Source organism: Sus scrofa, chromosome 3 (assembly GCF_054392235.1).
Source record: "Sus scrofa isolate SSC_HxYL_T2T_F1_AM1 chromosome 3, Sscrofa_HxYL_maternal_Yorkshire_Landrace_v2.0, whole genome shotgun sequence".
Taxonomy (NCBI): Eukaryota; Metazoa; Chordata; class Mammalia; order Artiodactyla; family Suidae; genus Sus; species Sus scrofa.
In genome coordinates, this window is record NC_139385.1 from 16455508 (window position 1) to 16468541 (window position 13034).

General features: G+C 45.6%; 1 protein-coding gene and 1 pseudogene across 4 annotated transcripts in view; both read right to left on the reverse strand.

Moving 5' to 3' along the window:
* CRCP (CGRP receptor component) overlaps nt 1-13034 on the reverse strand; it is a 37549-nt gene that overhangs the window by 3864 nt on the left and 20651 nt on the right. For 2 of the 4 annotated variants that reach the window (XM_021086359.2, XM_085016971.1), the window contains exon 5: nt 3576-3633. The exons of 1 other annotated variant lie outside the window; for it this stretch is intronic. In XM_021086359.2, the coding sequence (XP_020942018.1) occupies nt 3576-3633 (58 nt within the window). Of the gene's footprint in view, nt 1-2371; nt 3634-13034 lie in introns of all 4 variants that reach the window. One more of the 4 variants, XR_014840329.1, reaches the window with a different exon arrangement.
* Nucleotides 6935-7699, reverse strand: LOC146404429 (DAZ-associated protein 2 pseudogene; annotated as a pseudogene).

Sequence of the window (13034 nt, forward strand, 5' to 3'; positions counted from 1 at the left end):
CAAATAACTGGCACACGCAGTGATGATTAACTGTTTCTGGTCTCAGGGAAGAAGGTAAAGGAAACAGACCATCGTTAGACCAGTGACAGCCTCCCGCCAGCATCTGCGCGGCGCTCCACACCTATCGAGGGGTTTTCCTGGAATCACCGCCACCGGGGCTTCTGCAGGAGGCTGTGCACAAAGTCAGGACAATTCACAGATGAGCACGTGGAGGCTCAGCGTTACAAGGACATGATCTGGATCTCACGGCAAGGTCTTTTGAGACTCTGGATCCCAGCTTCTTCTAAAATACCATGGCCTCAGGTCGGAGGTTCTATCATTTCCTTTCTCAGACACACTGTATGGCACACTTGAGTCCACTGGTTTGAAAGAGTTTGGCTACATGACCTCTGAGGGGTCTTTTTAGAAAACCAGAGAGGATTTCAACAGGCCACCTTCTTGCATCCTAATCTCTGGGCTTGGCAAATCGGGTTTCAGGTAGGTGTTCCTGGCAATAGGGCTGATAAGCTTTACTAATTTTGCCAAATTTGCCAAGAGAAGAAGTTTTTATCAGCAATCAACCTTCGGAGACAATTAGAGTCAGGAAACTCTCTTTCCCAGTCAAAGGATGAAAACCTGAGCTGCATTAAACACAATGAAATATACTCAAAGAAACTTGCAGAAACCAAAAACTTACTAACCCCTCTGGATCACTAGAGTAAATAATTACATTACTCCTCACCTTTTCTTTCCAACACAGAAGAAACAGAACCCAGATAAAGAAATGCAAAGCATCATCTCAACTTTCCCAAACATCAAAGGGTTCAAGTCGTTCAGAATGTAAGAGTTAAAGAAATGTAAAAATACAAAGTATTTGCAGACAAGTCAACATGAAAGACACATTTTTTTTTATCATTTACAAAAATTATATTGGTGCCCAGGGGCCGTCAGACTGGGCTGCTATACTCCAAAAACTGCTGTTTCTCACTCTAAGCTGCCAAGCCTAACCTTCTACTTTCCTCAAAACAACTCAAAATCTCATAGCAACCGAGACTTCTAGCTCTCTGACACAGAACAGTTCACTCAACCTCTATAAATCTCAGTGTTCTCTAAAGTAAAACAAAAGTAATGCCTATAGTAAGGACCAAAGGAGAACACACGATAGCATCTTATAAGCCATCAACTATACAATGCAAGCCTTTTCATAATCATTAAATTATAACAGGCACAGACAACAGTATTGGTTCAGGACAGCGGCCTGTGAGGTCACAGGGTTCACGGACCTGTCCTCAGGCCACGGGTCCCAAGTGAACGCGTGGCAGGGCATGGCGCCACTCCCACAGCTGGGTAGCTTCCTCACGCACAGCCGGCAGCCAGCCGTGGATGTGAGGACCACAACGGGCCACAGCCGAGGCATAACTGAGAGAGAGAAGCTTCAGCCTCCTGAACTGAACCCTGACACCTGCTATGTTGGGATGACTTTTGGATCCAGGGAGAATAATGGCTGTCGGGTTAATGCAGGGGAATGAATTCTCAGGTCCTCTGCGCTTTCTACTCTAGCGAAAACCTCATTTCTTATCCCTTTCTGATGAGAAGAGACACTTCCACAAACCTTGGTAAATGCTTTGCTACCCTTCGCAGCCAAATCCCAGGCTGGGAAAAAAAATCTGGCCCCAAATGGTCCCATTGCTGGACAACAACACACGTGGTTTTTCTGAAGGCCCACCTACCTACCTGTGAAAGGAGAAGCGCGTACAGAGTCTGAGGGGATGCCATGCCAAAAACACACGGCCTGGAGAAACAGAGCAAGGCTTCTGAATCAGACCCACTCGGCCACTCGCTAGCCAAGATTACGGCGAGGGCATCACAGGTGACATACACAAAGCCCCTGGCACCAAGTCTGGCACACAGCAGGCAGTCATAATAGCAGCTAATCTTACCAAGTAATGAAGGCTTTCTACAGGCTCTGGGACACTAATCCTCCCCATCTCTTCTCTCCATCTGTCATTAAGCCACGCATAACATATGTTGCTGATTAAAGGTGGAGGAGACACGACATGTGATCTTTAACCCAGAGGGACAGGGATTAGTTTCTTGCTGTTTTGTTTGTTTTTTTTTTTCCTCTTTTCTAAGCTCAATCTCCAACACAGTTGAAAGCATCAGAATAATGAGGGTATAAAAAAAAAAACGACCTCTATTTAGCCTAAAGGGCTGTTCCCCCAGAAGGCACCCTTTATGGAAGGAATTTTTCTAATTTAATTTTAGGTGCATTTTGAAGAGCAGAAACAATGAGAAGACAAGCTTTAGTCAAACATTAAATACCACACAACCCTTTCAAAAAAGGTTGTTTTTGGTTTTTGGCTGCACCTATGGCACGTGGAAGTTCCTGAGCCAGGGAATGAACTTGTGCCACAGCAGCGACCTGAGCCGCTGTGGTGACAATGCCAGATACTTAATCTGCTGAACCACATGGGAATTCTAAGGGTTTGGGGTTTCTTTCTTTCTTTTTTCTTTTCTTTTTTTTTTTTAGCAATTCTAAATATCAGGAGTATTTTTGGCCATTTTCTTCCACATTTTTCTGAAGGAAATTTGACAAAGCTAAATACTTCTAAAACTGACTTTGGAGACTGCTTTATTCTCCATCTTAATTCTCCAGCCAAAGTTTTTTACTGGTAGTTGGAAGGCCTGCCTAATATTTGTAGCTTACCAATGAAAATGCCACAGGCAGCAGATGCCAATACAGCAACCACTTGGTGTGTGCTGCCGGTTCCCATTTTCACTTTCTCCGTATACAATCTTTGCCTTCTACGCTGGCTTCCCCAGTTCTAAAGCCTTACGCTATGATTGCAGTTTAGACCTTGCAAGTGCTGAGGTTCCACTGAATGGTTTTATGCAGGGAAACAAGACCATCAAATGTACAGTTTTAGAAAGTAAACTATGATTGTGGCGTAGAAGATGGACAGGAGGGGGCTGGACTGGAGGCAGGGAGGACAGCGAGAGGACAACTCCAAGGGCCGAGCTGAGAAATGGTGACAGAAATCAATGCAATGCAGGAGGGAGAAAGAGAGGGCAAGAGGAAACAGAAGCAGCAGAACCTGGGATTGACCCACTGGGAGAGAACAGGAAGGGACTGACCTCCGGGACCCAAGCTTGGGAGACTGGGTCCAGAGGGTGAGCTTGTGAGGAAGTACGCATATGCTCCATTAACCAAGAGAAGATATGGGAAGGGTTGGAGGGTGGGAGTGGGGGAGAGAACTCCACCAGAGTCACGCTGAATCTAATGTTTTCATGCAGCATCTGGCTGGCAATAAAGAACTCCTACGGAATGGCCTAGGACACTGGGGAGACAAAGAGCTGCCAAGTCAGAGCCCCAAACTCTACAAAAAGAATTCCATTTTCTCCAGTCTCGTCCTGTCCCCAAGTCCGTACTAACTAGGATCAAACTGGTGAAGTCTCCTTTCACTTATAAAACGGGAGGTCTGGCAGTCTTTTCAAGTAATGGCTGTTCCTGGCTGCTCTGTGCTCAGCCCTTATGACCCTTTCTCCCTCTGAGACCCAGAAACCAACCCGCCCAAGTTCAAGCCTCCTTCACGTACCAGCTGGATCTCAACAGCAGTCATAGGTCTGTGATTCAGCAGCTGAAGCTTTTCAGCTCTGTCAAAAGAAAAGCACAGAGCATTTAAAACTCTCATACCCCTAAGGATCTCAAGTCCTGACCAAGCCATTTAGAGAACACTTGGTCAGATAACACATGGAAGAACAACTTGGAAGGTGGCCCTCAGTTTCTTCGGTCGTAAAATGAAAGAATGGGAGCAGGAGAGTCCTATGTCAGTGACTCTTACTCAAGGACACAAATGTGTACTGGCACAGAGGCTAAGGGTACAGAGGCTTGGACTGTAAGAAATGCAGCAGAAAGCACAGGGTTTTTTTATAAATTTTATTTGGAAATAAATAAAATAATGCTTTCTTAATCCAAATAATAGAAAGTAAAGATTAACAAAATAATCTTGGTTGGTCATCGCTTAGAATTCTTTCTTGAGACTAAGATTAAATGTTACTCAGATTTGACCTGACCTGTTATCTTACTAAACAAAAACAAAGACTCTTAAGGGGATGGGAGTTAATACACAGTAGTATAAGACAAAGTCTTATGTCCTCAAGGAGTTTACAATCCAGTTGGGGAAAGAAGACAAATACAAGCAAACTTTAACAAAATTTTTTTTTTTTTTTTTTTTTTTGCTCTTTAGGACTGCACCTGTGGCATATTGGAAGTTCCTAAGCTGGGCAACGCTGAATCCTTAACCCTGAGCCAGGCCAGGGATAGAACCCACATCCTCATGGATTCTAGTCGGGTTCATTAACCGCTGAGCCATGAAGGGAACTCCCCAAAAGATTTAAGTAACAGTTGAAGATACTAATTATTGTCTGTCACAAGACAATATACAGCTCACTGCTGAAAGGGAGGTTGAGATGTGTGGATTCTCAAAGACGACAGGACTTGAAAGAAAGACTCACCCCTGAGCGGGTGGTAATTCACCTTTCAAATCAATTCAATATTTAGTGAGCTTAAACATATGCTGGAATAAAGAGAAGAATAAACCACCATTCCCATCGCCAGGTCCAGGGAAGCAGTGCCAGGTCCCCACTTCTCCCTAAGCCTTGGTTTCATCACCTGCCCAACACGAATGACTTAGCTATCTTACAAGGAGGTTATGAAGGATGAAAATCTTGCCATTTATAGTGGTGGCAGCTACCACTTGTTACTTACTTTCCATATGGCAGGCACACTTACCTCAGACTTGATGCTAAGGTGGTAAATAAATAATGTGCCCAAGGCTACACAGCTAGTAAATGGCGGCGCTGGGACTCTTGCCATCAAAGCTCGAATCCTCCAGCCACATGCTTCTCGTATTCACAGTGTGCACAGTGACGACTGACCCTGTCATTTCTCCACAAACAGCAGTCACTACTAAGGCAGCTGTAGTTAAGTTCAACTCCTCATAATCCCCCAAACATTTACTCTAGGCTAAAAGAGGAAGGCATCATAAAGAAGACGACTCTTGCACTGGGCCCTTTAAGGATTTTCTAGGGGAAAAGGATGAGAGAAATGGGCAGTCAGGGCACAAACAGCACAAGTAAACTCCCAGAAGAACTAAAAATTCATGGAGTTTTAGGAAATGGCTGCTAGAAAGGCTGTGGAACACAAGGTTGAATGAGTCACATGGAACACCACCACTAAGGGCCGTGACTCCCGAGAGGCTGCATGTTACTTTGTAGACACAGAAGAGCAACCAAGGAAAGGACTGAACACCTTGCTGGGGTGGAAAACCTGTGAAATGGAAGCACTTCCAGGTGAGAGAAAACAAAAGCTGTGAACTAGGGCGTCAGCAGCAGGGATGGCAACCAGTTTGGACCTATCAAATGTTCCCGGTCACTCTCAGGTCTAGTCAACAGGACCTGACAACTAGATTGGGTGGGGGGTAGAGTGAAGGAAAGGGCAGAATTGAGGTTTAATGTCAGATGTTTAGTCTGTTTGGAAAAAAGGTATTTACTGAAATTTGAATTTGAGTTTGTGGTACTTTTGAAACAACAACGAAGAAGTCTCTGTTAAACAGTCTGTCCAGTTCTGGTTCTGTCTAGAACTAAAGAAAAGAAAAAGACCAGAGCTGGATTTATTATCAAAGAGTAATGTGAAACCACAGGAGTGGACATCAGCATTGAGAGACCAGCTGCAGAGGAAGTGAAGAAGCAGGACAGAAAACCACAAAACACCTCCATTCGAGGGGCCGGGAGAAAAGGTAGCAAAGGAGAAAGGAGTGAAGAGAGAAAAAGGGAACCCAGGAGAGTGATGTGATGGAAACCAAGAAAGGAAAAGTTCAGGACAGAGGGTATCATCAACAGTGCCAAATGCTGAAGACAGGGAAGTAGGTTGATAGTGGAGAAGGTGCTGGATTTCCCAAAAAGGCGGGCACTGGTGGCCTGGGCAAGTGGTTCAGTGGAATGACAGTAGTTCAATTTCAGAAAACAAAAATCCCAAAAGATTAAGGATCCCAAAATGTTCTTAGGCCTGATTAGATTTCACAGAACTCAAGTCATTTTGGAGTGGGGCGTTCACAAGGACCCCATTAACCCAGCACAGGAATTCTCGGGAGCCATGAGCGCCTGCATCAGGCACTCTGACAATCAATGGTAACCAATTTGTGATCTAAAAATTCCCCTTAATTTTGCTCTAAAGTCATGAGGCTTTTGAAAGGCAACCACATCACTGCCCCTCATATTTTAAACTGTTTTCTGTATAGTTTGTGTTGATATCCTTGGATATCAGAAAAAGTCCAGTTTTTCTGGTACCAAAACAAATTTGGGTTTGGTTCATGTATAAAGAGAGACCTTTAAGGAGGGTCCAAAGGCACTCTCCATTTCTGCCTACGAAGAGCCAGAGCAGAAGTACTGGGGTTTGTGCTCTGGCAGAGCGGGTCTAAGAGGATCCTCGTGAAAGACAGTTAAAAGATGACAGCTGGGAGAGAAGGAAATGGGTCTGCGTGGCTTTCTGTCCTGCACCACCGAGTCAACAGAGACTGGTGGGAGGGAACGGGAAACTAGGGCTGAGGGTGGGATACAGAGCAAAGGGCAGAAGGGAAAAAGCAGACAACCAACATGTTTCCTTTATAACAAGTAATAGATATCAAAGGCTTACAGGAGATTAAAGACCAATCAGAATAATTTGGCAACTTTAATTAGATGATCAAAGCTCTCTCCAAACCTAATCTGAGGCTGTATTACTAAAAGCAAAGACCCATATGGGACAGAATTACTCCAGAGGGACTAAAGGAAGATCCTTAGGGCTGCTTCACCCACATTCATTTTATGAACGGATACCTCTCCTGCATCGAAATGCTCTAGGGAGGCACTGCTACCACCACGTATGTGGCTACTTATTAGGTATGAAAAGTGACTGACAGTTTGGGCACCAGAAAGCCATCCCAACAATGTATGCCTAAGCCACCACTTCAGGTTAATGTGAGAAGCTATGTGATGTCTTTCCTGGCACAGAGGTGCATTTGGTTCCTCACTGGATGCTGAAGCCACCATGTGAGTCACCCATGAGGCTTCCCTTCTGCTGAGTTGTAACACAATGGCTCCCTGCATGACTGCACGCTGAGCAGTGCTGGGAGGACACCCTGGGGTGGAGAGGAACGCTGCCAGCAGTAGCCTCAGCTCCGAATCTGGACCTGCATCACACCCTCCTTGCACCACCAGCACTGCCGAACCAGCTGGAGAGATGGGAACAACCACACATTAAGCTATGGGGACTGTGGAACCTAAAGTGCTAACAGCCACAGACTGGGCCATGGGAAGATACTGTGAGGTGCCAGGAAGAGCAGCTGACATGGTGGGGACAAGGCGAGGGCACAAGGCTCAGACGACAGCCCTCCGAGCAGGCAGGCGAAGCATCAAGATAGTGTGGGACCTGAGGAAGATGCAAGATCCATGTGTACACTGAACGCCCGGGAGGCTGGCAGAGTAGGTCTGCTGTGGTGGACGCTGACCTTTGCTGTTCATGGTGGCTGCAGGTCCAGTTCGGTTCAGTGTCATGGACAGAAATAATCTCTTGACTGAAGTAAAAAGGCCTCAGTTATGGCCTGAGGAGGGCAGGTTCTGGAGGGAAACTGAAGCATGTCTGTTGCTAAAGAGACAAGCAGTTGGAGAGGCTAAAATTACAGGAGAAAGGGAAAGACCCTCAAAAAAAACCCCACGGTTCGAAGTTCCAGTAAAAGGGTTCATGTTCCACTGAGATCACAGCAATGTGGGGGAAAAAAAGGCAAATGTGAGGAGACGTGAAGGGAAAGGAGTTCATTTTGGATAGTCTTCTCAGCGAAGCCGAAGTGAGGTCACCATCGGAGAGGTCTGGATGTGAAGAGGGTTACAGGACTAGGAGCTGCAGAGACCTGAGTATGGAGGAGACCTGCGATAAGAGCAGCAAGCAGCTTGTGGGCCCAACCGAGTCGGAAATATAGACCCTCCCTCAAGACAAAATTATTTCTCTTAACCATCACCATCCAACACTATGAATAAAAATAAAAAGCGGGAACAGAGGAAAGACATGGCTGAATAAATGAGCATCTCAGCTACAAATCAATCAAAGCAACAGAACCAGTTCACAGAATAGTCATTACCCTGCCTGGCTGTGAACTGCTGGAGAAGTGTCTGCAGTGCAAAAACGATCTTGTACGTCTTTTATCGACGAAAACATTAACAGCGGCTCCCTGAAAAACCCAACCTGGGTGTCAAACCAACCAAGCAAGCCCTCTGCTCTGCACTCCAGGAGCTGAGCCCTGCTGAAAAGAAGTCACAGAACCACACTGCTGCAGGTGCCAGGTTTGGGGGCAGGGGCTAGAAACATCCCCACCCCCACCAGGATTCATAACCAAGCTTATTTTTATCATCTCTACTTTCTCCCCTTCACCTCTCAACTCACTGCACTTTAGCTTCTGCCCCAAGTGATCACCAAGACTGTTCTCGTTAAAGGACTCCATGCTTCTCTGTCCTGCCCTCCCCTGTCTCTGCGAGACCTGACATTGCTCATCACTCCCTCCTTAAAACCACTTCCCCCTGCGGCTTCCACAACACCATTCCTTCCTGCTTCTCCTATCTTCCTGACTATTCCCTCCTACCTCTTCCTAGGTTTTCTCTTCTGCTTGCCTCTCTAAGATTCCATGGTGCCATCTTCCATCCAAGGAATCCATGTTTTCAAGCTGTGTGAGCTGAGCTCCAGACCTCTGTAACCAATTGCCACCAAAAGATCTCAGACACATTTCAAACTCAACACACCCCAAAGCGATCTAACTACCGTTCCGAACAAGCCAGCTCCTCTCTCTGTACATCCCATTTCGGTAAAAAGCTAAACACACAGGCCAGAAAACTGCGTCACCCCGACTCCTCCCTCTCACCCACTGCCCCATATTAAGGCACCAAGAATTACTGATTATACTTCTTTCATGATGTCTGTCTCCTCCCCCCACCATTTCTACAAGCCACTTCAATTCTTCTTGGTTAGAGGACAAAGGCCTCTGAACTCAAAGACTTTTTCAATCTATCTTCATTCTAACAAGTGAAGTTGCGGCTATTTTTTTTTTCTAATGGCCACAACTGTGGCACAAGGAAGTTCCTGGACCAGGGACTGAATCAGAGCCGCAGCTGTAGCAATGCCAGATCCTCTAACCCACTGTGTCAGGGTGGGGATTGAACCCGCACCTCCACAGCAACCCAAGCCACTGCAACTGGATTCTTAACCCACTGTGCCACAGCGGGAAATCCTAAGGTATCTTTTAAAAGATGAAAATCTGATCATCTCATTATCCTGCTTATCTATCTTCTCACTGTCCTCACAGTTTTTGGTATAAACTTTAATTTCCTCAGTTCAACCTCCAGAAGCCATTGAAATCTGGTCTTTGTCAGTCTCCCTAGGTTCATATGTCCTCACATTCCCTAACCACGCATTTCCCAATTGAATGAAACCACAAGCTCTATATAGGAAAACATCAGATACTTCCAGATTCCAGGCCCTAGCACTTCATGCTCCCTTTGCTTATTAGAAAGCGAATGCTCACCTGTCTCTGGCTGACTCTATATGAAAACCCAGCGTCACTTCCTACTGACAAAATGATACACTCAAATTCTGACACTTTAGTGTCTAATTCGTCCCCACTGCCATAGCACTTACACTGTATCTATTCATCTTTGTACCTGCAACACCTATGACTAAGATGGCATGAGATAAGTGTGATCTGAAAAATAAATTAAACAAAGAGCTAGAGAAGCACTGACTTGCAGAAGTTCTAGAGGGAGACAACTGTCAGGGCAGGCGAGAGTAAGGGGCAAGCTTCCATGTTCTCTAAGCAGACAAAGTAACCACATTCCAGATATTAAGGAAACCTTCAACCCATCCATCTGCTCTGACTTTTGCTGGCGCCAGAGATAAGAGTCCCAAATATGGTGCCAAAGTCCAAGAGTAATCTGTGCACAGAAGAATCTCTTTTGGGGACCCAAGGTTATTTACAGACCTACCTAAGCTGGGTCTCAAAGATGAGACCTTCCAGTCCTGGCAGACACAGCTGTATATCTTAGGGAGATCTCAGGATAAGATCTGGGACTGCAAGCCAGGCTGCAGCTTTTTTTGTTTTGTTGTTTTTTTCTTTGAGGGGCTGCACTCACAGCATATGGAAGTTCCAGGCTAGGGATTGAACTGGAGCTACAGCTGCTGGTCTACACATCAGCCACGGCAATGAGGGATCTGAGCCACTCTGTGACCTACACCACAGCTTGTAGCAATGCCAGACCCTTAACCCACTGAGCGAGGCCAGGGATCGAACCCGCATCCTCAGAGATACCACGTCAGGTTCTTAACTGCTGAGCCGCAAAACGAACTCCAGGCGGCAGTTCTTAGGAACCAAGTGCCTTAGGCAAAAAATGAAAATGATTAGAGTACCAAATTCCTTGTGGGAATTAACGTGCTACAGGTAAAAATGACACAGGACTTCAGCACAGTCTCAAGACTATCATTTTGCTGGATAAAGCTAAAAGGCAAATAAAACATGGTTCCTACCAAATCCTCAAAGACTCCAGTGAAGGTTTTTAGCAAATTAGTGGAGCTCCAGTTTGCATTACTAGGGCCAGACCAGTTAAGGGTATTATACTGAATCTCCTCTTCCTGAGAGGATGGTAGAGAGAAACTCTATCAGGGGAATAGTCAGACATCAGAATGAAAGAACACATTAGCAGGTTCTGTTATAAATGTGGCTCCCATCTGAAACTGTACTGGCTAGCACAAGATGATCCAGGTCTTAACAGCATATGGCAAGCAGCCCCCTGAGTCACCAGGCACTGAGGCCAAATGAATTCCAATGGGCTGCAATAGTTGGCAACCTTCCAGAGGAGCCAGGCCCAGCGACAGTGAAAGAAGCCTACCAGTCCCCTCTACCGGTTGTTTTCAGAACAACACTGCCTGCAGCTTTTGCTTCTGACAGTCAGAACCTATATAACCCACCAAAGAACCCTGGCATGTTCATCTGTCCCAGGAATCAAACACTTAAAGAAAAGGGTCAAAAAGGACTTCACAGGAGTTCCCGTCGTGGTGCAGTGGTTAACGAATCGGACTAGGAACCATGAGTTTGTGGGTTCGATCCCTGGCCTTGCTCAGTGGGTTAATGATCCAGCGTTGCCATGAGTTGCGGTGTAGGTCGCAGACGCGGCTCGGATCCTGCGTTGCTCTGGCATAGGCTGGCAGCTACAGCTCCAATTAGACCCCTAGCCTTGGAACCTCCATATGTCACGGGAGTGGCCCAAAAAATGGCAAAAAGACCAAAAAAAAAAAAAAAAAAAAAAAAAGAAAAGAAAAAAAAAGGACTTCACAAACCCTCAAATTTATGATCACAATGCAAAAAGGGATCTGATAAAAATCCTTCTCTGGGAGCTCCTGCTGTGGTGCAACAGGATTGGGAGACGTCTCTACAGCTCCAGGGCACAGGTTCGATCCCCAGCCCAAAACAATGGGTTAAGGATCCAGCATTGAAGCAGCTGTGACACAGGTCACAACTGTAGCTCGGATCTGATCCCTGGGACTCCATATGCTGCAGGGTGACCAAAAAAGAAAAAAAAAAAAAAAAAAATCCTCCTCTGGGGAATTCCTGCTGTAGTGCAGTGGGATCAGTGATGTCTATACAGTGGCTTGGGCCACTGCAAGGCATGGGTTCGATCCCCAGCCTAACACAGTGGGTTAAGGATCCAGCATTGCTGCAGCTGTGGCACACATCACAGCTGAGGCTCGGATTCAGTCCCTGGCCCAGGAACTTCTATATTCCATGGAGCAGCCAAATAGAGGAGGAAAAAAAAAAACCTATGAATATCACAATCTGCTTTAAAATTTATATAGATTATAGCCAATCATGAGTAAGCTTGCAAGGCAATTCATATTTGTAGGTTTCTTGAAGGAACTGGGAAGCAAAATATCAGACAAACGGCTGAGAAGAGGTCTTAAAAATCAACTATTAGGACTTTTGTGGTAGGCAAGTCCACTAAAACCTCTTTCCGCTGTTTACAACAACAACAACAACCAACTCAGGACAAAATACAAAAGCAAAAGTCTGGACTCTGGAAACAAAAGTAGGTGGATTGGGAAGGGAAACAAAACTCAAAAAAAAGAAAGAGTTGTTGCTGGGGATAGATGTGAGTTTCTTTCTTTTCCCTTTTTCTTTCACAAGCCCTGATCCTCAGGACCGCCCTTAGCAGTGCTGCTCTAAGGCAGTAGCTCCACAGACAGTTAAAACCCCAAGAGAAACTCCATCTTTCTGGCCAGAAGATTGAGAAAAGGGGCCCCAGAGATCTGGCGATCTGGGTAAAGCCCACAACTTGCGGGCAGCTCCTTTGGGAACCCTGACAGTGGGTGTGGCCAGGAAGGGAGCCAGAATGTGGTCCAGAATGCCAAGGATTATCTTTTTCTCCCCTTTCTTCCTTTCTCCCTCCCTTCTTTGCCCCAAGATGGCACCAGTAACAAATGCACACCTGGGCAGCTGAAGCAATGAGAGAAATCTAGACCCAAAAAAGGGCACATGCAGGCCAGAGAGTCTAGGGGCAATCCCAGGGAGGAGAACCAGAGAGAGGAGTCCTCTAAATCTGAGTAGCAATCAGCACAAGTCCTAGGTTCCCCCTGAGCTGTTCATGTACAGAACAGCCCCAAACAACAAAGAAATGCAGCACAGCAAAGACCCTGAGAAGTGAACAAGTTAAACCACAACTCCAGTTTTATAAGCAAAAAAGATCCAAAGAAGCACAGCAAAGGTTTTAAAACCTAATCTTTTTATACTGAAATCCTTGCCATGGAAGCCAAGACAGACTTGAGGTATGAACCTAACTGCTAAAAGAAACAAAAGGCAACATTAACTGGAGGTGTTTCACAGGAACCAGAGCTCCAAAAAAATACAATATTCAAAATGTCCAGGGTACAATATAAAATTAATTCAATGAAGAAAATATCACTCATTTTCAAGGGAAAAGATAAT